Raw genomic sequence first — 23074 nt, 5'->3', positions numbered from 1 at the left:
TCAGATTGTCTACTGTTGACCTTTCCCCTTTTCTAAGAGGTCTGTAAGAGGCGTGCATAAGCGCACCACTATGCCTACCATCCCTGACCTACTGTCTTCTTTTATCATTATTTACTACTTATGTTATGCTTATACAGTGTTCCCTCGATTTTCGCGGGTTCAAACTTCGTGAAAAGTCTATATCACGGTTTTTCAAAAATATTAATTAAAAAATACTTAGCGGTTTCCCCCCTATACCATGGTTTTTCCTGCCCGCTGACATCATATGTTTTTCGTCCGCCTTTAATAAATATTTTTTTAAATAAACTTTAATGAATAAACATGGTGAGTAATAATCTAAATGGTTGCTAAGGGAATGGGAAATGGTAATTTAGGGGTTTAAAGTGTTAAGGGAAGGCTTGTGATACTGTTCATAGCCCAAAATAGTGTATTTACTTCCGCATCTCTACTTTGCGGAAATTCGACTTTTGTGAGCAGTATCGGAACGCATCCCCCGCAAAAATTGAGGGAACACTGTACAAACAATCCTATACTTGTTTGACTGACTGACTGACTAAATAAATAAATAAAGGTGAACCTGTGGCAGGTGTGCCACAGGTGGTACACAGAGTCATATCTGCCGGCAGTGAGCTGTTATCCTAGCTCAGCTCCAGCGCGCATGAGTAAGAAAGCCTCTGGAGCCTGGGGAAGGCGAAAAATGGCCCTACTGGGCCCACCAGATGTTGGGGAAAAGGGGAGCGGGGGAAGGGGGTCATACACACAATCGCGGTGGTGCGAGGCAGCTGGGGGACTGCGCAAAGAGGGTGAGACATGTGGAGGGTATTGAATTATGGGTGTGTGTGCATGTGCGCTTTTGGCACCTGAGGAAAAAAAGTTTGCCATCATTGTTATAGAGTAATGCCAATACTCTATACCAGTGATTTTCAACCTTTTTGAGCCGCGACACATTTTTTACGTTTACAAAATCCTGGGGCACAGCCCCAACCAAAATGACACAAAATGACACTCTAACACAGTACATATTATACATATAGTGTCAATTGGGTGTGTATATCACCCTCTGCGGGGAGCCTCTTATAAAAAGAAAAAGGTCAATATAGAACCTAAATACATGCCAGTTGCGAAGTGTTCAGATTTTGATCATGTGACCATGGGGCTGCGACAACGGTCGTAAGCATGAAAAACAGACCCAAGTCACATTTTTCAATGCTGTTGTAACTTTGAATGATCACTATACGCATGGTGTTGACGACTATATACAAGTAGTTGACTACTTGTACATTGGTTTTAATGAAGCATTGAAGGCAGGTGCTGGTAGGACTGAGGACCAAAACAAAGGAAGAGATCTGAAGGCTGGAAGTGCTCCCTGATCCTCATTTGTGCTATACATGATTCTTGACAAACATATATTTTCTTTTATGTACACTGAGATCATATATACCAAAGACAAATTCCTTATGTGTCCAATCACACTTAGCCAATAAAATAATTCTAAATTCTATTCTATTCTATTCTAAAGATGTGAATGCATATTCACATCTTTAGAATAGAATAGAATTTGAACCACTCTGGTGTATCGACTGGAAAGTTGAATTCCAATACATTTGAAGGGCGCCATTTGGGAAATGACTGGACAGCAGTGTCTTAATTGTATAGGGACATTGTATAAGGATAGTTTGGGGGGGGGGTGGTAGATGTAATAGCAACATTTATTTATTTTTATTTTATTTATTGGAATAAATAAATAAATAATTGGGGGAATTATTGACCCCCTCGGAGAGGGTCCGCAACTTGGGTGTCCTCCTCGATCCACAGCTCACATTAGAGAACCATCTTTCAGCTGTGGCGAGGGGGGCGTTTGCCCAGGTTCGCCTGGTGCACCAGTTGCAGCCCTATCTGGACCGGGACTCATTGCTCACAGTCACTCATGCCCTCATCACCTCGAGGTTCGACTACTGTAATGCTCTCTACATGGGGTTACCTTTGAAAAGTGTTCGGAAACTTCAGATCGTGCAGAATGCAGCTGCGAGACCAGTCATGGGCTTACCTAGGTATGCCCATGTTTCACCATCACTGTGCAGTCTGCATTGGCTGCCGATCAATTTCCGGTCACAATTCAAAGTGTTGGTTATGACCTTTAAAGCCCTACATGGCACTGGACCAGAATATCTCCGAGATCGCCTTCTGCCGCACGAATCCCAGCGACCGATTAGGTCCCACAGAGTGGGCCTTCTCGGGGTCCCGTCAACTAAACAATGTCGGTTGGCGGGCCCCAGGGGAAGAGCCTTCTCTGTGGCGGCCCCGACTCTCTGGAACCAACTCCCCCCAGAGATTAGAACTGCCCCTACTCTCCCTGCCTTCCGTAAACTCCTTAAAACCCACCTTTGCCATCAGGCATGGGGGAACTGAAACACCTCCCCCGGGCATGTACAATTTATGCATGGTATGTTTGTGTGTGTGTTTGTTAGTAAATGGGGTTCTTTTTAAATCTTTTTAAATATTTTAAATTTATTTGGATTTGTCATGATTTGCTGTATCTTGCTGTGAGCTGCCCCGAGTCTGCGGAGAGGGGCGGCATACAAATCTAAATAATAAATAAATAAATAAATAAATAAATAAATAAATAAATAAATTTGTATGCCGCCCCTCTCCACAGACTCGGGGTGGGTAACAACAATGATAAAAAACAACATGTAACAATCCAATTTAATAAAACAACTAAAATCCCTTATTATAAAAAAAACCAAACATACACACAAACATACCATGCATAACTTGTAATGGCCATGGGGAAGGAATATCTTAATTCCCCCATGCCTGGCGACAAAGGTGGGTCTTGAGTAATTTGCGAAAGACAAGGAGGGTGGGGGCCGTTCTAATCTCTGGGGGGAGTTGATCACAGAGGGCTGGGGCCGCCACAGAGAAGGCTCTTCCCCTGGGGCCCACCAAACAACATTGCTTTTAAAGACAATCAGCGGTGGGCTACGAGCCAGAACGCTAAATTGCACTCGCCGTGGCGGCTCGTATGTTCTTGCGGGGCCAGCACGATTTTGCTGCTGCACCTGCGGAGGAAGGAAAATCACGCATGGAGCTGCAGGTGTGCCCGTGTTTCAGCATGCGCGGAAGCAAATAAAATTCGGCAAAACATGGGCACACCTGCAGCTCCGAGCGCGATTTTGCTTCCTCCACAGGTGCAGCAGCAAAATCGCGCTAGTCCCACAAGAACTTATGAGCCGCCGCAGCAAGCGCAATTTTGCGTTCCGGCTCGTAGCCCACTGCTGGAGACAACTAATCCATCTTCTCATTTCAGTTCAACACAATTCACAAAACATTGTAACTAGGCTATCACAGGTTTACCTGACCATCCGCTTCAGATATTGTGCCCATGACTGAACTGGAACAACAGTACATGAAAGAATGCTTTCCTATGTACCGACATCATACAGGTAAGTCCTTAACTTACAACAGTTCATTTAGTGACAACAGTTCATTGGAAATTACAACGGTGCTGAAAGAATTGACTAATGACCATTTTTCTCACTTACAACCTTTGCAGCATTCCCATGGCCTCGTGATTTACATTAGGATACTTGACAACTGGTTCATTTTTATGACGATTGCAATGTCGCAGGATCATGTGATTCCCTTTCATGATCTTCTGGCGAGCCAGATTCATTCAACACCACACTGCTATTAATTTGACAACTGCGGTGATTCACTTAATAAAGGTGGCAAGGAAAGAGGTAAATTGGGGCCAAACTCACTTAACAAATTTCTCACTGAGCAATATAAATTCTGGGTTCAATTGTGGTTGTAAGTCAAGGATTGCCTGTACAAAGTCATAGTCCCAAGTATTCCTATCACTGGAAGGAAAAGGGAATGTTAACTATCTCTGGTTTGGGAATGGTTGTCATATATTCAGCAAATTTGTTCCCTTACTTGAATTTTAATTATTGCTAGGTTTATTTTTTTTTTAAAGCTCTGAACCCAAAAGTTTCACACTTCTGAGTTTTTTGGATTATCAGCACAGAAATTAGGGCCAGTAAATATGTAGAAGGTGCCACACATATTCTTGATTGTCTTGAATTTCACCGTTAGTCTATCACTATCACCCCCACCTCAAGCATAGGCAGATGTGAACATTTGCATTCCTGCTCTTGTGTAACAAAGATAGGAAGACAGGTGCAGAAGAATGCAAGAGCAGATGTCAAGCAGGTGTGCCTGCTGTGACTTGCTTACTACTGGCTCCCTTCCCCCACACCACACCTGCCAAGCACAGGTCACTGCTGTTGTAGTATACATTAGCCCAATAAATGCTATCTTCTCTCTTTATCCAACCCCTTTCCGATTAGCCTAAAGAAAGAATGCATTTCAGATTCTTAACTACCTAGTCATTATACACCAGAAGTTGGTATAATATTTAACAGGCAATGCCAACTGATACACAATTGTTAACTGTTTTCATCAGTTACGTTTTTGGAAGCTGGCCTTTGCCATTTTTTTAAACAGATGGGAGTTTTTTAAAAAAGAGAGAATGCAGTCTTAAATCTCTTTATCATAAACCTTATAGTTCAACAGAACTTTCTTCCTAGTACGATAGTACACTGACTTGGGAGTTAATTCTAACTAAACAAAATGGAAACTTGCTTTTGATTGGCTGCAAAATGAATTAATCCAGTGACCAAAGTTATCCTTTTCTATTTGTTGAAATACACTTCAGAACCTAGGCATATCATAAAAAATAGTAGCGGCCGCATTAGAAAGCAAATATAAGGGACGCAGTGTATTAACAGAGTGATTCAAGGAAAATAAACCATCAGTAAAATCCCAATAAAATCATCAATAATATCCCAATGTGGTGAAGTATATTTTGAATAACAAGGAAATGATCCACATGCTTTTAAGCCAAATTTTAAAAACCTACTTAGATGGATTCCGAAAATAGAAGTCAAGAGAATTTATAAAACTATCACATAGACGCGAAGGAATGGAAGGCAAAGAGAAGCGGAAACATCCAAACATTTATTAAAAAATAAAGTCTGCATTTCCAGGGCTATTTGGGACTATAAAATTATAATATTTGGATTGAAAACAATCCAAAATGTTAGACACAGCAGTCCTATAGTAACTAAGAATTTATTAATGTGCATAAAGAAAAGTAAACAATAAAATGGATCAAATTGGGGAATGAATGAGTTCCTTTTTGTGTGGTAAGATTATTTAATAGGAAAAATATTTGTTTTGTCTAATTTTTTTCTTTGTACACATTTAGAATTCTACAGATTGCTTAATGAAACAAACAAAATAAAAGAAGAAAGCATGATATCCATTTTCTCCAAAAGCTATTTGCATATATAGCAATAGTAATAGCATTTAGACTTATATAGTGGAACCCCGACATAAGAGCTGCTCTACTTAAGAGCTACTCAAGATAAGAGCTGGGAGAGGAGAGACATTTTTGTTCGTCTCCCGAGCTCAAATCCGCGATACGAGCCGAGAAGAGCCGGGCTGGCTTACTTTCCTTCCTTCCCGCGCTGATGCAGAGCCACTCTTCCTTTCTTTCTTCCTTCCTTTCTTTCCTTCCTTCCTTTCCTCCCTCTACAGGATTGGGTGGCACTGAAGTTGAATAAATAACTACAGTTTAATGAATAAAAATAAAAGTTTGCCATGTTGATTGTTTTGGGTAAAAAGAGGAAGGGAAGGAAAGCTCTCAGCTTATCATCTTATTAATAAGTAAAGTTACATTTATTCTTGCAATGTCTTTTTGCATAATTTAGACTAACTTTGTGAGTTTTTTGAGGGCTGGAACCAATTAAAATTATTTACATTAATTCCTATGGGGAAAAGTCGTTCGAGATAAGAGCTGCTCGACTTAAGAGCGCAGGTCCGGAACGAATTAAACTCGTATCTCGAGGTACCACTGTACAGTGATCCCTCGATTTGCGCGTTCTCGATTAGCGCGAAACGCTGCAACGCGGTTTTTCAAAAAATATTAATTAAAAAAATAAAATATTAAAAAATAAAAAATAAGTCCACGCTAGTTCTCTCTCTCTTTCTCTCCCTGTTGCCGGCGTGGTATATGAGAGAGAAAGAGAGAGGCAGAGGTCGGGCGCATTACCGGGAGGTGGAGGCGGCGTGGGGACGCTGGGTGCCGGGGACTCCGAGGAGGGGGTGGACGTCTGTTCCCTGAATGGAGACCGCCGGCCGCTCAATCGGGCCGGCAGGGAACAGAATGGAGCCTTCCGCGGCGGGGCTGGTAAGGGGGCGAGCCGAGGGGGGAGCCGAGCCCAGCCCCGTGGCATTCGCTTTCCTCCCGCCGGCAGCCGACTGATCGTGGGCTCCTTCGCAACCTCGGAGAGCTTCCTGGTTTTCGTGAGCTTTCATGCCCTGGAAGCTCTCCGAGGTTGCGAAGGAGCCCACGATCAGTCTCGGCTGCGGGTGGGAGGAAGGCAAATCCCCCGTGGGCTCCATTACATCTTCCGCTGCCAGCCAGGCCATGCTGGCGGCAGCGGAACAATCGCTGGCTGTCAACTTTTCTTTTTAAAACTGGGCAGGAGCTGACTTGCCTCCCCAGTGCTAAAAGGAAAAGTTGACAGCCAGCGCTGCGAAACCGCCGAAACCGGAAGGGGCGAGGTGGGGGAGAACGGGAGGCTCAGCATTCCGTCAGCCGCAGCGCTGGCTGTCAACTTTTCTTTTTAAAACTGGGCAGGAGCTGACTTGCCTCCCCAGTGCTAAAAAGAAAAGTTGACAGCCAGCGCTGCGACTGACGGAATGCTGAGCCTCCCGTTCTCCCCCACCTCGCCCCTTCCGGTTTCGGCGTTCGGCAACGGAGTCCGGCGCTGGGGCCATGCGGGGCCGCTCATCCAGGGGGGCGTGGACTGGCAAGCGGCAAGCGGCAAGTGATCTGGCGGGAAGACCAAGGGAAGGTTCCTTCAGCCGCCCAACACCTGATCCGCTCCGCAGCGCGGCAGCAGCGAGGAGCCGAAGATGGGGTTTCCCCTTTGCCTTTACCCCATCTTCGGCTCCTCGCTGCTTCTGCGCTGCGGAGCAGATCAGCTGTTGGGCGGCTGAAGGAATCTTCCCTTGGTCTTCCCCGCCGCCCACACGCAAACTCCACCATCTGCGCATGTGCGGCCATGAAAAAAAATGGCGCACATGCGCAGATGGTGGTTTTACTTCCGCATCCAGTATAACGCGGAAATCGGTTAGCGCGGGAGGTCTTGGAACGTAACCCCCGCGCTAACCGAGAGATCACTGTATACCACTTCACAGTGCTTTATAGCCTTCTCTAAGAGGTTTAAAGAGTCAGCATATTGCCCCCGACAATCTGGGTCCTCATTTTATTGACCTTGGAAGGATGGAAAGCTGAGTCAATCTTGAGGTCCGACAGAACTGAACTCCTGGCTGTGGGTAGAGTTTGCCTGAATATTGAACTCTAACCACTGTGCCACCATAGAACAGTAGATTTAGTTACTTCTCTAAAGGATTTTATGATCATTATATTAGCAATGACCAGCAGTAAATCAATGTAATTCAAGTTTAATTCTACCTTAATTATAATTTAACTAATTTAATTAAAAGTATTCAACAGAAGAGGCGTGGATAGCGTCGCAGCAAGACAATGCGATTCTTGGGAGTCCCACCAAATAGGCCTTGGGAATATACTAATACTGTACACCTCTTCTCATCCCTAGCGGAGATAACATTCATGTGGGTAGTCCTCAGCCAATAAGAATGAAGGACCGAGTCAGTCTTTTTTTGCATACAGCAGGATCCGCCTTGCCTCCCAAGATTTTGCGAATCCGAAGACTTGGCTCATGTGGGCAATCAATAAATCAGACTCCTGGCCAGGAGAAAATTAAGAAAGGAAGGAAGGAAGGAAGGAAGGAAGGAAGGAAGGAAGGAAGGAAGGAAGGAAGGAAGGAAGGAAAATCTTGTAAGATTTTTTGTATAAGGTCTGGAAGGACTGGGATTGGGGGAAATGCATAAAGGAGTCCTGGAGGCCATGGGATCCATGGCGTGTTGACTCCTTTCACTCCCAGGGTTGGGAATTGGGAAAAGAACCACAGCAACTGGCTGTTCTGTGGAATCGCAAACAGGTCGATGGGGGTGGGGGGTGGGTCCGAACAGATGTATGATCCTGTTAAATAGAGATGGAAGGAGCTGCACTCCTTCGGATCCATTGATGTGTAGGACAGCCAATCCTTGGATTTTGAGGTCTCCCAAAATATGGTCCACTGTTATCAACAATAGGTGTTTTTTCTGCCCACAAGCTGAGCCTCACTGCGTTGGTCAGCAGGGATTTGAAGCAAGTCCCCCCCTGACAGCAAATGTGGGCTTTGGTGCATATATTGTCAGTCAAGATGAGGATGTGCCATCTGGTGACTTGATGGCGGAAATGTTTCAGGACTAGAGGTATACTGCACGTAGCTCCAGCCAATTGATGGAGTGGAGAGCTTCCGCCGGTGTCCAAGTGCCTTGTGTCATCATGCCTGGACCGTGGGCCCCCAGCCTGAAACACTGGCATCTGCTGTCACTATTAATTGCTGAGGAATTTTGAAGAGAGAGCCCCTGGAGATGGCTGAAGAATACCACCAGGAAAGGGATTAAAGTGCATGATTCGGAACCAGAATCTTGCGTAGAGAGGTGCTTTGTCTGGATTTCTGAAGAGGTAAGAGTAGCCAATGAAGGTCTCGAGTGAAGATGGGCCCAAGAGGTGATCCCTATGCAGGACATCATTTTTCCCAGGACGGTAGCTAATTGAGCGATGGGAACCATCCTTATTCTCTGTACTTCACTAGCTAATTGGCGAACACTATTCTACCTATCCATTGGTCTTCTGTTAGTTCAACAGAAGGAACAACCAAAGCTAAGGTAAGAATGCCTGATGATAGAGCATTTAAAATAGGAAGACTGCCTTACACTTACAGAGAATATATATACCGGTATGTGTTTATTTCAATATATTTCTTTACATATTTTGTTAGTTTATGTATAGAATGTAGTGAAAGCAGATAAAGATGCAATTTTGTTTTTTAGTCATCTTAAATTGAAGATAATTTTCTTTTCATTGAATCATATTCAGCAATTTTAATCTAAGATATTCATTTTTATATACTTTATAAGCATTGACTTCTGGAAATATTTACATGATTTCTATAATTTCTCTTATGGAATTCACAATATTTGATCATGTAATTCTTGTGCTGAAAACAGAAGCATTTCATCCCCAATTCTCCGCCAGGCACACTTGATGTTTGTTGATTTATTTCCATCATTTTTTGACGATTTTTCATTTACAATAACAACAGCAAATGTGAAACGGGGACGGAAAACTATTCACAGCTTTCTGATTTTAGTGGCAGGCATCATGTATAAAGACTTTAGGAACGGTTATCCAGGAACAGCTGCTTCCGAGCAATTTGTAAGCCTATCTAAAAAGTGCTCATAAATATGCCAATAAAATATGTCAACATGACATGTTCACATTCTATTTGCTTTAGGTGTTTTTACAACTTAAGGCCAGAAAGCCAGGCAGTTAGCAGCTCTGTAATGTAAAGTCTTTGGCTGTATGACACATGCTTCTCCCCCCCCAGGTACAATTAAATTAAAAGCCACAGTTTTAATTAGAACTCTTGAGTCTTTTTCTTACATGATGCAGGTATATGATGCTCAAATTCTTTTTTCAACTCAGCAGGTAGAGCTGCCAATTTTTTTAAAGAAAAAAAATCCAGCAAAAATATTTTTAGCTGTTGAGAACAAAACAAGTACTGACAAAGTATACAAGGAAAGCAAAGGATGCTTGGAATTTCAGAGTAAATACAGTATGTACCAGAGGACAATGGGAAATGGCATGGACACACGACTGGCGGAGGGCTCATTTACGTTGCGGTCAAACAAGGGAGTGTTAAATGAGAATGAAGAATCAGTTCAAAGAAGCCCAACATTCCAAAGGTGGGGCGGGTTGGTAAAGATGACCCACCTACTGCAGTCATTAAAAGGAAAAAAAAGACATACACAAACATCCTATACAAGTATATCACATGCCCACATATATTTTAAATGCATATTGTGCAGATTGCTCGAGGGCAACACAAACCCTAACAAATCCAAACAGATCCATCTGTTAAACTACTGAAGCTTGCAGATGATACAACAGTGACCGGACTCATTCGAGACAATGATGAATCCGCATACAGACGGGAAGTTGAACAACTATCCTTGTGGTGTGACCAGAACAATCTAGAACTGAACACACTCAAAACCGTAGAAATGGTGGTAGACTTTAAGAGAAACCCTTCCACCCTTCCACCTCTCACAATACTAGACAACAGAGTATCAACAGTAGAGACCTTCAAATTTCTAGGTTTTATCATATCTCAAGACCTAAAATGGTCACCTAACATCAAAAACATCATCAAAAAAGCACAACAAAGAATGTTCTTTCTGCGCCAGCTCAGGAAGCTCAAACTGCCCAAGGAGCTGCTGATACAGTTCTACAGAGGAATCATTGAGTCTGTCATCTGCACCTCTATAACTGTCTGGTTTGGTGCTGCAACCCAACAGGATCGACAGAGACTTCAGAGGATAATCAGAACTGCAGAAAAAACAATTGCTGCCAACCTGCCTTCCATTGAGAACCTGTATACTGCACGAGTCAAAAAGAGGGCGGGGAAAATATTTACTGACCCCTCACATCCTGGACACAATTTGTTTCAACTCCTACCCTCAAAACGTCGCTACAGAGCACTGCACACCAAGACAACTAGACACAAGAAGAACAGGTTTTTTCCGAATGCCATCACTCTACTAAACAAATAATTCCCTCAACACTGTCAGACTTTCTACTAAATCTGCAATTCTATTCTACTAGTTTTTCTCATCATTCCTTTCACCCATTTCCTCCCATGTTGACTGTATGACTGTAACTTGTTGCTTATATCCTAAGATTTTTATTAATATTGCTTCTTCATTGCTTATTTGACCCCTATGACAATCATTAAGTGTTGTACCACATGATTCTTGACAAATGTATATTTTATTTTATGTACGCTGAAAGCATATGCACCAAGACAAATTCCTTGTGTGTCCAATCACACTTGGCCAATAAAATTCTATTCTAATCTATTAACTTGTGACTGCAAAGTGATTTCCCATACAGGGATACAGTTAATTAAAGGCTAACTGAACTTGCATATGTTGAGTGGGCAGTAGTATAGATACAGGCTATGAAGGTATGTTTATCTCTGGTAAATAAACCGCAGTTTACAGAATTGCCTGAATTGGCAATTACAGAATTGCCTGAATTGGAAGAACAATATAAACAATAGTATGTCATTGACTTTCTTCAATACAGTGAATTATAGCACACCTGGGCTTAATATGTTGTGCAAACCCAGTCATACAAATTCAGGTTATCGATGAAGAAGTATCGTTCATGCTCTTCCATAGAAATTTCTAAAATTCCATTATGGGTTAAAATCAGAGGTCTTCAAATTTGGCAACTTCAAGACTTGTGGACTTCAAGTTCCAGAATTCTCCAGGCAGTATCCATACAGAGCACTGCACACCAAGACAACTAGATACAAGAACAGTTTCCCCCCGAACGCCCTCACTCTGCTAAACAAATAATTCCCTCAGTACTGTCAAACTATTTACTAAGTCTGCACTACTATTACTATTTTTTTCTCGTCATTCCTATCACCCATTTCCACCCATGTATGACTGTATGACTATAACTTGTTGCTTGTATCCTTAAGATTTTTATTTATGTTGATTGTTTCCTCATTGCTTATTTGACCCCTATGACAATCATTAAGTATTGTACCTCATGATTCTTGATATTTTATTTTATGAACACTGAGAGCATATGCACCAAAGACAAATTCCTTGTGTATCCCATCACACTTGGCCAATAAAGAATTCTATTCTATTCTATTCTATTCTACTCTATTCTTAAAGTTGCCAAGTTTGTGGATCCCTAGTTAAAACCAACGTAAATGATATTTGCCCTAGGAAGTCTTAACGACTGTTAACAAATGGCTATGCCATTTGAGTACCGGTACTTTGTGCAGGTAAATCAAGATCTAATATTAAGAATTAAGAAACCTACCTTGAGAGGATGATGTAAATTTGGAAAAAATGCAAGTGGAAGTATTTGAGCTTTCTATTGCTTGATATATCTGATCTGCCCAAAATTGTTATATAAAAGATAGATAATGGAGAAATGAGAGTCTTAATTACTTTCCAACTAAACAAATCTGCGTCAAAATAATTGAGAAGCAAGGGCTCCAATATGGCAGATCTTCCTAAAGTTTTAGTCAGACCAAAACGAAATAAGAATTTTCAGATAAATAGTTCATCAGCAAAACAAAGCAAGTGAGACCTCCTGACCCTTTCCCCCAAATCTAATCTCCTGCATATCTGAGTTAACTCAAGAAAACGCCATGCAATGTTCACCTTAGGGATATCATGAGTATTACGTTAAGAGTTGGGTCAAGCCTATACCTGCAAGTCTGCAAGCTGAGCAGCTGATTTCTCCTGGAGGCACAGAGTTTGAGCCATAAATGCATGCAGATCTTCTAAAGAGAGGCTGTCCACCTAAGAGGCAAAGTTTTAAGACAGAAGCTTAGTTGTTGTTTTTTACAAATAAGCAGAAAAATCCTTGCTTTGTTCATTATCTACATTCCTTTTTCAGAGGAATGTCAGTCTTATATCTTATCTTATTTTGCACAAGCTGCTTTTAAAATCTGCATCTGCTTCAGAGAACTTCACAGCTGCAGTTGCTATGCCCTGCTGTACATTCATTTTTCCTACGGTCCTAGTAAACTTTAAATATGTACAGTATGTGCAACAACACACACATATCCATACACAGAGACAGACCGTTTTGGCTGTAACTCAGGAAAAATACAACCCAACATCAAGCACTTTACAAATACTACTTTTGCTCAATTGTAGTTTTATTTTGAAAATAAATAAATACACTGCTCAAAAAAAATATAAAAGAAACACTTAAACAACACAATATAAGTAATAAAAGTTCCAAGTAAATAAAACTTCTGTGAAATCAAACTGACCACTTAGGAAGCAACACTGATTGACAATTTGACATGCTGTTGTACACGTTCAACTTTGTACAGAACAAAGTATTCAATGAGAAAATTTCATTCGTTCAACTCTAGGATGTGTTATTTGAGTGTTCCCTTCATTTTTTTGAGCAGTATATTTTGGTTTGGTCTTTGTTAACCAGTTTTGAAAAATAACTTCCTTAAAGTCTTAACTAAATTAATACATGATAGAAGGGTGACGGAGTGATCTGAATTTTTGCTGCAAAGACGAGAACAAAGATCCAAGCCACAGCAATTTCTATACAGATGTGAGGTAGATACATAACTAGAATTAGTATTAAAATTGGGTGGTGGTATCTTTCAGGGAAAGAAATGGTATTGTAACCATTATCTCAGCTTACACAACCTTCCACAGATATAAAGTGTGCAAGCCATAATTTCAAGATAGGGAAATCCTATTCCATATCCTCTTCAATAATTCAATGAAAGATTAGAAACAGGCTGAATTCAAGACATCAAGTAATTTAATTTGCAATTCTTCTCTCATGCGCGGAAGCAAAAAACCCCAAGAAATCGCGCATGAGATTTGGCTTCTGCGCATGCACAGAAGTCAAATAACATGCTGGGCATGGGTGCCCCCTGGGTGCGTGTGCCATGGCGTGCTCCCAGCACATTCCAGTAGGGCTGAAATTGCCCCTGGGTAGGAACTCCCGACTGAATCCATGTGAGGCAGGCAGCACACAAAACCATGCCCCCTCCTGTCCGTGGAAAAACTTCTCCCCCCACAACTGACCCCGGGTGCCTAAAAGGTTAGGGGCCGCTTGCCCAGAGTACATAGAAAAACAACTAAACATGCAAGGGAGAACTAGGGTTTTCTTTACTTGCAAAACAAGGTAGAGTAATAAGGAACAGCAAACAAAGAAACGACTTTCCAGTGGCCGGAAGTCCTCTGCTGAATCTTGAAGCTGAAAGCATGCCAGAAATGTCCAAAGTCGTTGCTCCTCAGCCTCGGCACTCCTGTCGAGCCACAGTGTTCTCAAATTAGGATTGCCACCTAGAAAAGAAATCCATTACAGGTGTCAGCGTTGTAGAAGCGAGCTATGGGAAATACAGCCATGGCGTTTCAACAAGAAACCTCAAGCTTGCAATGACTGTAGTGAGCAGTAGCGGGTTCCTACTGGTATGGATAATTGCACACAGCTTCTTGTCTCTGGCGTGCGCATGTCCAAGCACGTTTTTGCTTCTGCACATGTGCAGGAAGCAAAATCTCACAATAACAATAATAATAACAATAATAATAAATAATTTATTAGACTTGTAGGCCACCCCTCTCTGAAGACTCGGGGCAGCTCACAAGACTCGGGGTGGCTCACAAGGGGATGCACAGGCGCAGAAGCAAAAAATTGCCGAAATAACATGCGCGCGCATGTCCCCGCATGAGATTTTGTTTTCTGCACATGCACAGGAGCAAAATCTGGCTCGAATGCTTGCATGTACGCCAGAGACACAAAGCTGCGCACATTTATCTGTACGGGTAGGGAACCGCTATTGGTAATGAGCTACAATGTGTTATCAGAGAAAGGGCTGTTACAGGTAGTCCTTGACTTGACAACAGTTCATTTAGTGACCATTCAAAGTTACAATGGTGCTGAAAAAAGTGAATTATGACCGTTTTTCCCACTTACAACCATTGCAGCGTCCCCATGGTCAAGGGTCTCCAACCTTTGCTAGCTGAGGAATTCTGGGAGTTGAAATCCACATGTCTTAAAGGTGACCCCTGACCAGGTCACATGATCAAATTCAAATGTTTGGGAACTGACTCACAGTTATGACAGTTTCAGCATCGGGGGTGTGTGTCATGTGATCTACTCTTGTCAACATCTGACAAACAAAGTCAATGGGAAATCCAGATTCACTTTACAACCGTGTTACTAATTTAGCAACTGCAGAAATTCACTTAACAACCGTGGCAAATAAAGGTCATAAAATCGGGCAAAATTCATTTAGCAAATGTCTTTCTTAGCAACAAAAACTTAGGGCTCAATTGTAGTCATATATCTCAGTACCACCTGTTCTGAGATCCAAACACCTGCTCTGGTTCTTCTGAAGTGGTGGTAATGAAGCTGCTCCTCCTCACAGAGGGCAGAGGATTATAAAGCTGAAATATTTTGCACAATTCTTCATATAATTTTTTTGGCATTTCATGAATAACATGAAAATGTATTGAAAATGTAACAAATATGTGGCAAATGGGGAACTACTTTTATTATTAATAAAAGTATTACTACTACTACTATTACTACTACTACTACTACTAATAATAATAATAATAATTAATAAATAAAAACAACAATAATACTAACAATAGATACAAACTTAATGTAAACCACTGCAAACCAGCAACAGAGTGATCAATACCTGGAATTCACTATCTGACTCTGTGGTTTCTTCCCCAAATGCCAAAAACTGGTTATGGTTATGTTTATACCTATACCTACTATCTTGTACATGTTTGACAAACAAAGAAACAATAAATAAAATATTCTGATCTGGAGTCCAGTCATTTATAAAATGATCTCATGGGGATCAACAGAGTTTGTAAGGAGTTGGGCGGCCTACAAATCTCATAAACAAACAAACATTAATCTTTCATTTTTCTCTACCACACACTTCCCTCCTATGTCAATTCATATTTTGCATGCCGCTACAATGTCAAACAATGTCTACTTTCCTGAATCAGAGAATCTCATAGGTCTTGTAGTTACAGCTTCTACCAAATGGTTCCAGCTCTCGGTTCACCTCTCAGTCCCTATGCTAGGGGAATAAAGCTAGGGCTTTATTCCCCTAACATGGAAGGGGTCATTTCATAGAAGAGAATAAACTATCAAATGTGGCTTGGCATTCTGCTGATGAAGGATGATCATAACATGCGTTTGAGTGTTCCTGCTACATTCTACTCAATGGTTTTTGTGGGCATTCTGCAGTACATAAATTTTCTCATTCAATCCCAAAGCGGTTGATCACTGAGTATTAAATAATGAAAGGGACATCCTGCTTTTTTGTTTAATAAAATAAGAAACCACATGTTCACATGTTCTAGCTTTATGATTACCGTATTATTCATGTATCAGAAATTGCTGGGCAGGGCATTTCTTTTATATTATAAGAGTATCAAGTCTTACAAGGGAATTTAATCTGCATTTGGAAATAGTCTCAAAATAAGAATTATTAATCTTATTAATGTTTATTAATCTTATTACCTAAGGAATAATTAGAGATTGCAAAACCAGGATGCCTCTATGAAGGTATTATATACAATTTTTAACAAGGACTATTTTCAATCCCTTATGTTATATCACATTTTATATTTCTTATGAGATACTGCCTTACCAAAAACAGAGATTCAAGTGTCACTCTTTATAATTTTTACTTAATTGCCAAAATAATGATAAATCTAAAATTAAAAATTTTCATCTAGTAAGTGGATAAATTCTTGCCAGGCAGTGTTTTAATTCTGTATTTCAGACAAACCGGGTACCATTTGAAGACCCAATTGTCTAAGCTACACTAGTGTATATTTTTTCTTTTTTTAAATCATTACAAAGAGAAGTTGCATTCCTGTGAGTAAACTACTTGGCTGCTATAAATAATTACAGTGTTGAGGTATAACTGAGGGAAAAAGAGCTTGTTTGTTTAGCAAACAAAACTCACTTAACCAAACGGTACTTTTTTCTGACGATCCAAAACAGAAAATAAATATTTTGTTCTTCACCCTTAAGACTAGTTTCTTTCCAAGTGTGAATTTTCTTAAGTTTAAGGCCCCAGGTGCATAGGAAAATGTGTACTTTCCCACACAAAGCTACATGTAGGTTAGGAGTACATATAGGTTAGGAGTACCACACCATGTTCTACTGCAAGAATATCTAAATAGCCCACAATTAAAGGCATTTCTGTTTTTCTCTCTTTCATTACTTATGCTGTACATACATTTTTTTCTTTTGTAAAAGAAAGAAGATCTCATGAGCAAATTTCTGTAGGAGCTTTTGAACTGAGAAGCAATTCAGGTATACTTTTAATTAGCAAAATAATACATGAGTAAAAAGTAATAAAACAGGAAAACAAGTTTATCATTAAGAGCTACCGTGACAGTCTTCAGGTTACCTTTAAACGTCACTGACACTAATAATGGTGGCAATAATACAAATATTTTAAGAGGCAATCCTAAATGTGTTCATGCAAAAGCCTTGCTGAATTCCATTGGGGTTTCTTCTCACAAATCTATTTAATAATGCATCCTAGGATATTTAGGAATAAGTCCCACTAAAATATTATATAGAATCTCGAACTTTTAAATCTCTGGGCAGCCTGAGACCTGAGTATCTGAACAAAGATCTTGTCTCATATAACTATAATTTCCGAAACTTTTCAGAAATCCTTTTCCAGATACCGCTGACAAACCTGATGTTGCAAACGGCCATTAAGAATTGGGCCTTTTCAGGAATATCATATTGTGCCAGACAGTTTCTGGTATTTCCATCTTTTAGAACCAAATAAAACATATCCTTCTTTTTATTCTTATTTATTTATAAATATTTTTTGCTTTAGATTTTTGGGTTACAAATCTATCTGATTCTGTCTAATAAGCCACAGGGTTTTAGTAAAAAAAAAAAAAAAACAACCCCAAAGAGATTCTAGAGGCCAAAAATGATGCTGGTTTCCTTGTAGGTTGTCACATAGCTGCCTCGCAATTTCTCTTGAAAGCATTTTAATGTGCCCTCAGTAAAGAATTATGTAAGATATGGAAAGCTGTTTCTGATATTGATCTAAGATTGAAGGATGTCCCTTGAGAATTGGCATCGGCCAATACCTCAGACAAATGTGCGTGGTCACCTAAATCCAACGGATTCTTTTCTACTAAATTAATTTTTAAATTTTTTTAAAAAACTGTTAGATTTACCAATTTAATCACAACTTAGTAACTTATATGACTGTAAAGGCTGTATGACTGGATTCTGACCAGTCACAACATGGTTTTCTTTCTATGGATTATTTTTTCTGGGAGCCAAAAATGTTGCCTTATTAAATAGACATTTATTAACTATGATCAGCATGAGGTTGTGAGTTTAATCATTGTTAAATAACAAAAAAGTTTATTGGAACATGATTTTAACTAGATTTGTCCTGTAATGCGTCCAACTATATGTATCTATATGTATGTGTATTGATTTTAAAAATACAGTTTAAACGAATGTGAACTTGAATTTGTTTTTCTTCATTGACTTCAACTGAAATGCTGTAGTAAAGCATTTTATGATTTAAGTGTCCCAGTGCCCAACTCCGTATTTGGTGAACTATAGTTTAATCCTCCAGAAAATAAAAGTCCGTGAGAAAATTTCAGGCATACAAAATTAGACTGAACCTTATAGAAAAAAATATTTGCTTTGGAATATTGTACTAAAAATAAACTGGAACTCTTCTGGACTAGTCTAAAAAAGAATGTAACAGACTTTCCTTTCTGAGGAAGTCACAAACATTTCTCAAAGGCAACCCGTACTATAAATCCTCCTTTTGAGGGAATGTTTTATTGACATCTCTCATACTTATATTCAGCCCAAATATGATTTTCTGCAAGCAAAATCCACAAGAGATCGCTTAGTGTTGTTGCATCCATAGAAGGAAAAAAAAATAGGAGAGTATAAAATTATTTCCCCATGTTGCATGCATTTTAAAAACAGCCTTTTTTTTTTTTACTATGTCAATCCTCTGTCTAGATTTAGGGCAGATATTTTCTGCCCTAATTGACATAGACTCACTCCCACCCAAAGAATAGACCAATAGTGGGTTCTAAAACCCTTTATTACCAGTTCACATGTTTGCATGCGACGCTTCTGCACATGCACAGAAGCGTTTCGGGCCAGTGGGCGGAACCTCCCATCACCCGCTCTACTGGTTCTAAGAACCGGGTCAAACCAGGAGCATTCCACCGCTGGAATAGACCATTCCTTAGCAGTCTGGTCCAACAAGAGAAACAACTCAGTTTTTAAGATTTCTTAATTTCAAGTCATATCACACCGGCAATATGTGTTCACAACGAAAATGAGAATTAGAATTAAATTTTCATCCAGCCTGACTATTTTTTCAATCAAGAAATTTCTATTGTTATTTTGCTATTATTTCCTCCATACAATGTACATACTACTTTCTCCCCATATATTCTCATTATCAATGCAATAAATGACTGAATCAGCACAAAGTCCTCTAAGGATGTTTTTGACTGTCCTAGATGTGAAATGGGAATGTGGCTGATTCCAAGTTAGATCACTGCCCATCTACGTCAGCCGTGAGCCGCCCCGAGTCTACGGAGAGGAGCGGCATACAAATAAAATAAATAATAATGTGATCTATGTTAATTCCTAGCAGGCTTTCATGCTTTCCTACTCTACCTGCAAATATCAGGAACAGAGAAGAAACCTTTGGCATGCAGAACACCTGTTTTACTACTGAAATATAGTCCTTCTTCAATTATGTTTATTACTATTTTCTTTTCCTTTAGAGAGGAAGGATTTACTTTACATCTCAGAGAACGTTTGTTCTTTGCTTATACTGGTTTCCCTTAGGACAGTGGTTCTCAACCTTTCTAATTCCGCAACCCCTTAATACAGTTCCTCATGTTGTGGTGAGCCCCAACCATAAGTCTAGTACCAGAGCTTTAAGCTGATTGGCAGGAAGTTCAGAGGGACACCCCCACTATAAACACCTGATTGGTCGGATTGTAAAAATATGTTTCAAGGCGCTAGAATAGAAGCTTTAGTTCCTAACACCATGGGAAATTTGTCTTTTTCCATGGTCTTAGGCGACCCCTGCAAAATGGTCTTTCGACCCCCAAAGGGGTCCTGACCTCCAGGTTTAGAACCACTACTTTAGGATGTTGAGATGAATGGAACCTATCAGATAAATCTATTGGACAGAATGTCCTTAATCATAAAGATGAAGCTTAATCAACCGCTTAAATTAAAGTCCTCTGGCATCTGATAAACTAGGTTCTTATTAGGGAAACTTTATGTCATGATTTGCTAATAGGGGGCATGTTAACTTAGGGGTTAACAGGCTGAGCTTTTTATCTGGAAAACACACCAGGGTTTAAGATCTGAGCGATGTACAGGGTGAGCTCCCATTACTTGCTCCTACTCCTGCCAACCTAGCAGTTCAAAAGAATGCAAAATGTGAGTAGATAAATAGGTACCACTTTGGCTGGAAAATTACTGCATTCTGTATTTTTATGCTGGCCCATATAATGATAACACAACTGTCTCAGACAACACAGGCTCCCTCAATGTGAGAATTGGAGAGGAGCACCATCTCCTCAAGTCAGTCACAAGTGACAGGAGAAACCTTTAATATTAGTGAAGATCAAACAAACATCTCTTTATACAGACTTAATCTCTTGAATTATACACCGTTTCAAATCCCACATTAAGACTTTGTTAGAAATGTAATAAATATGCAGATCTATTGCAAGTAATAAGGGCTGGGTGGTTGAGATTATCTGGATCAGCCTTCTCTAATCTAAGATTTTAACATATCCGGAGGACAACAGGGGAGGCCTAATCTAGATCCCGAGCACTCTAGTTTATGGTTAAACAATTATGAACATAAATTGTACTAGTTACTCTGGATTATCCAGACAAGCTGTTCCTTGTTACAATCTCTTGATTTCTTATTGTTCCATACTATTAACTGTTAAGGCTGCATTCTTGAAAGGAACAGAAATACAATCTTGGAATATCTTTGGAGTTTCTACTCCATGAGTAATTAATATATTTTCTTAAGTTTGGTGCTTACATTATGACTGCTTCTACAGTAGATATAGGCCTACTAGGCTTCTAGTAATGTGTGATTCACTGATGGGAAGCAGCTGGTGTTTCCAGGTATTTCCAGGTGTGCAACTCCTGTAGGAAAATCCTGGATGCATGCATTTTTGCTAGAAAAAATGTAGACAAAAATAGCTGAAATCTCGCTCTCATGCGCCTCCTTGCACAAGATTTGGCCTGCTGCGCATGCACAAAAGCCAAATCTTGCACCAACAGGCGTGCGCACGACCACTTCCAAGGGAGCTCCGGTAACAGGTAAGAAGAGCAGCGCTTCACTGGTGTGATTGTGTGCATGCACGCACGCACGCACACACCACACTACTTTTTAGGAACACAAGAATAGTCTTGCAGAATCAGGACTATATCTACTGTAGTCAGTATCTGTCCTATCCAGTGGTCCACCTGATGCAGGGGGAGGCTTTCCTCATACATGTATCAAACATGTAGAAGCGGACTTTTCTCATGCTTGGAAGCAGCATCTGTCAAGGTTAGTTGCTTAGGAAGAATTATTTGTATATACATAGTTACGCTGAAAGAACTGTACTGATTTCCAATGTATTGTTCAGAGTTCATTCTTGGTAATTAAATATGTACGGGTAATGTTCAGGACTCTGCAACGAGTGTTTCTATCAAATGTGCTTGAGTAGTAAATTAGGGTTGGCTGGACTCATAAATGGCAGGGCTTTATTAAAAGCGGCATCTTAATTTAAAATTTCATCCCTAAACAAGAAAAGTTGACTCTACATTGATCATAGGACAATAATAACTATTTTAACCTACAGTATCTACATATGAAAATTGAATCTTTCAATTTTCTGAATCTTTCTTGGGTCTTCTCCTTATGTTTTGTTTGGAAACAATGCTGTTTGGTGTTGTTGTTTTTTTAAAAATACTGTACAGTTGTTTTTCCGATTCTTGATGCATGGAATTTTACTGATGTTTATTATGTTTAGGAATCATAAACATTTCCGAGGCTTACATCATTTTCTTGGCATACTACAATTAAAAAAAATTAACTTGACTTCTTAGTAATGCCCGATTCTCAAAACTACAATGTCTGATAGGATATTTTTTAACAAACATTTTATATTTAGTTCACATTTTAATACAAAAGGAAATCTTGTTTTACCTGGCAATTCTTTGGGTTGCACTAGGTCTGGCTGCTGCAAGGAATTTCCAGCATATACAAACCACTCCTTGACTACAGGATAAGCTCCACTGGCATCTAAAGAATAGATAATTGGTTCAATGAGTTTAGATGAGAACAGACATCGTACAATTTGTAAATAAAGAATATGATGGTTTAGGCTCATTCTCATATCTTAATGGGGATTATGTACATTGAGAGCATATGCACCAAAGACAAATTCCTTGTGTGTCCAATCATACTTGGCCAATAAAGAATTCTATTCTATTCTATTCTATTCCATTCTATTCCATTCTATTCCATTCTATTCATTCTTAAACCCCAATGGATCCTACATAGAAATTTTCTCAGAATTGTATGTTTAGAGTACAATTAAAACTTTTGCCATCACACCATCTCTATCGTAATCTTAATGCACATTTCCCCCTAAAAATCCAAACATCAAAATGGAAGGGGAAAAACTATAAAAATGCATTGAAACTTTGGAAAAGATTTATTGTAACAACATAACTAAAAGCTTATTTACACCTACCCTGTGCTCTATCTGCACTTACCCAAACAGTATTCCATATTTTAGGAGCCAATATTGTTCTGTTAACCTGCTGACTATTTGGCAGTTCAAACCTCACCAGACTCAAAGTTGATTCACCCTTCCTTCCTTCCTTGGTTGGTAAAATGAGGACTCAAATACGTTTCAATTAAAATTAAAGCTTGTTAAGAATAGCAATAGCACTTAGACCTATATACTGCTCCACAGTGCTTTACAGCCCTCTCTAAGCAGTTTATAGAAGAGCAATGCTTGCCATAGGTTTGCCATCACGGATAGAGGGTCTCCTGCTTGAGTAGGGGGTTGGACTACAGACCTCCAAGATCTCTTCCAGGTTTATTCTATTCTAACCTCTAATAGGTTTAACTAGCAATCAGATAAAAAGATCCACATCCAATTTCATGAAGGACTGAGACTAAAACTGTGGGAAGTTCCAAGA

General features: G+C 39.9%; 1 protein-coding gene across 6 annotated transcripts in view; it reads right to left on the bottom strand.

The window, feature by feature from the left end:
- Positions 1–23074, bottom strand: part of FAM120B (family with sequence similarity 120 member B) — a 46808-nt gene that overhangs the window by 11697 nt on the left and 12037 nt on the right. For all 6 annotated transcript variants that reach the window (XM_070733914.1, XM_070733915.1, XM_070733913.1 and 3 more), the window contains 3 exons: positions 22071–22166; positions 13952–14124; positions 12508–12600 (listed from right to left, as the gene is read on the bottom strand). In XM_070733914.1, the coding sequence (XP_070590015.1) occupies positions 12508–12600; positions 13952–14124; positions 22071–22166 (362 nt within the window). The remainder of the gene's footprint in view (positions 1–12507; positions 12601–13951; positions 14125–22070; positions 22167–23074) is intronic.

The sequence above is a fragment of the Erythrolamprus reginae genome, chromosome 1, assembly GCF_031021105.1.
Source record: "Erythrolamprus reginae isolate rEryReg1 chromosome 1, rEryReg1.hap1, whole genome shotgun sequence".
NCBI classification, from domain to species: domain Eukaryota; kingdom Metazoa; phylum Chordata; class Lepidosauria; order Squamata; family Dipsadidae; genus Erythrolamprus; species Erythrolamprus reginae.
Note: the sequence above shows the minus strand (reverse complement) of the source record. Positions and strands in the feature narration are given on the sequence as shown.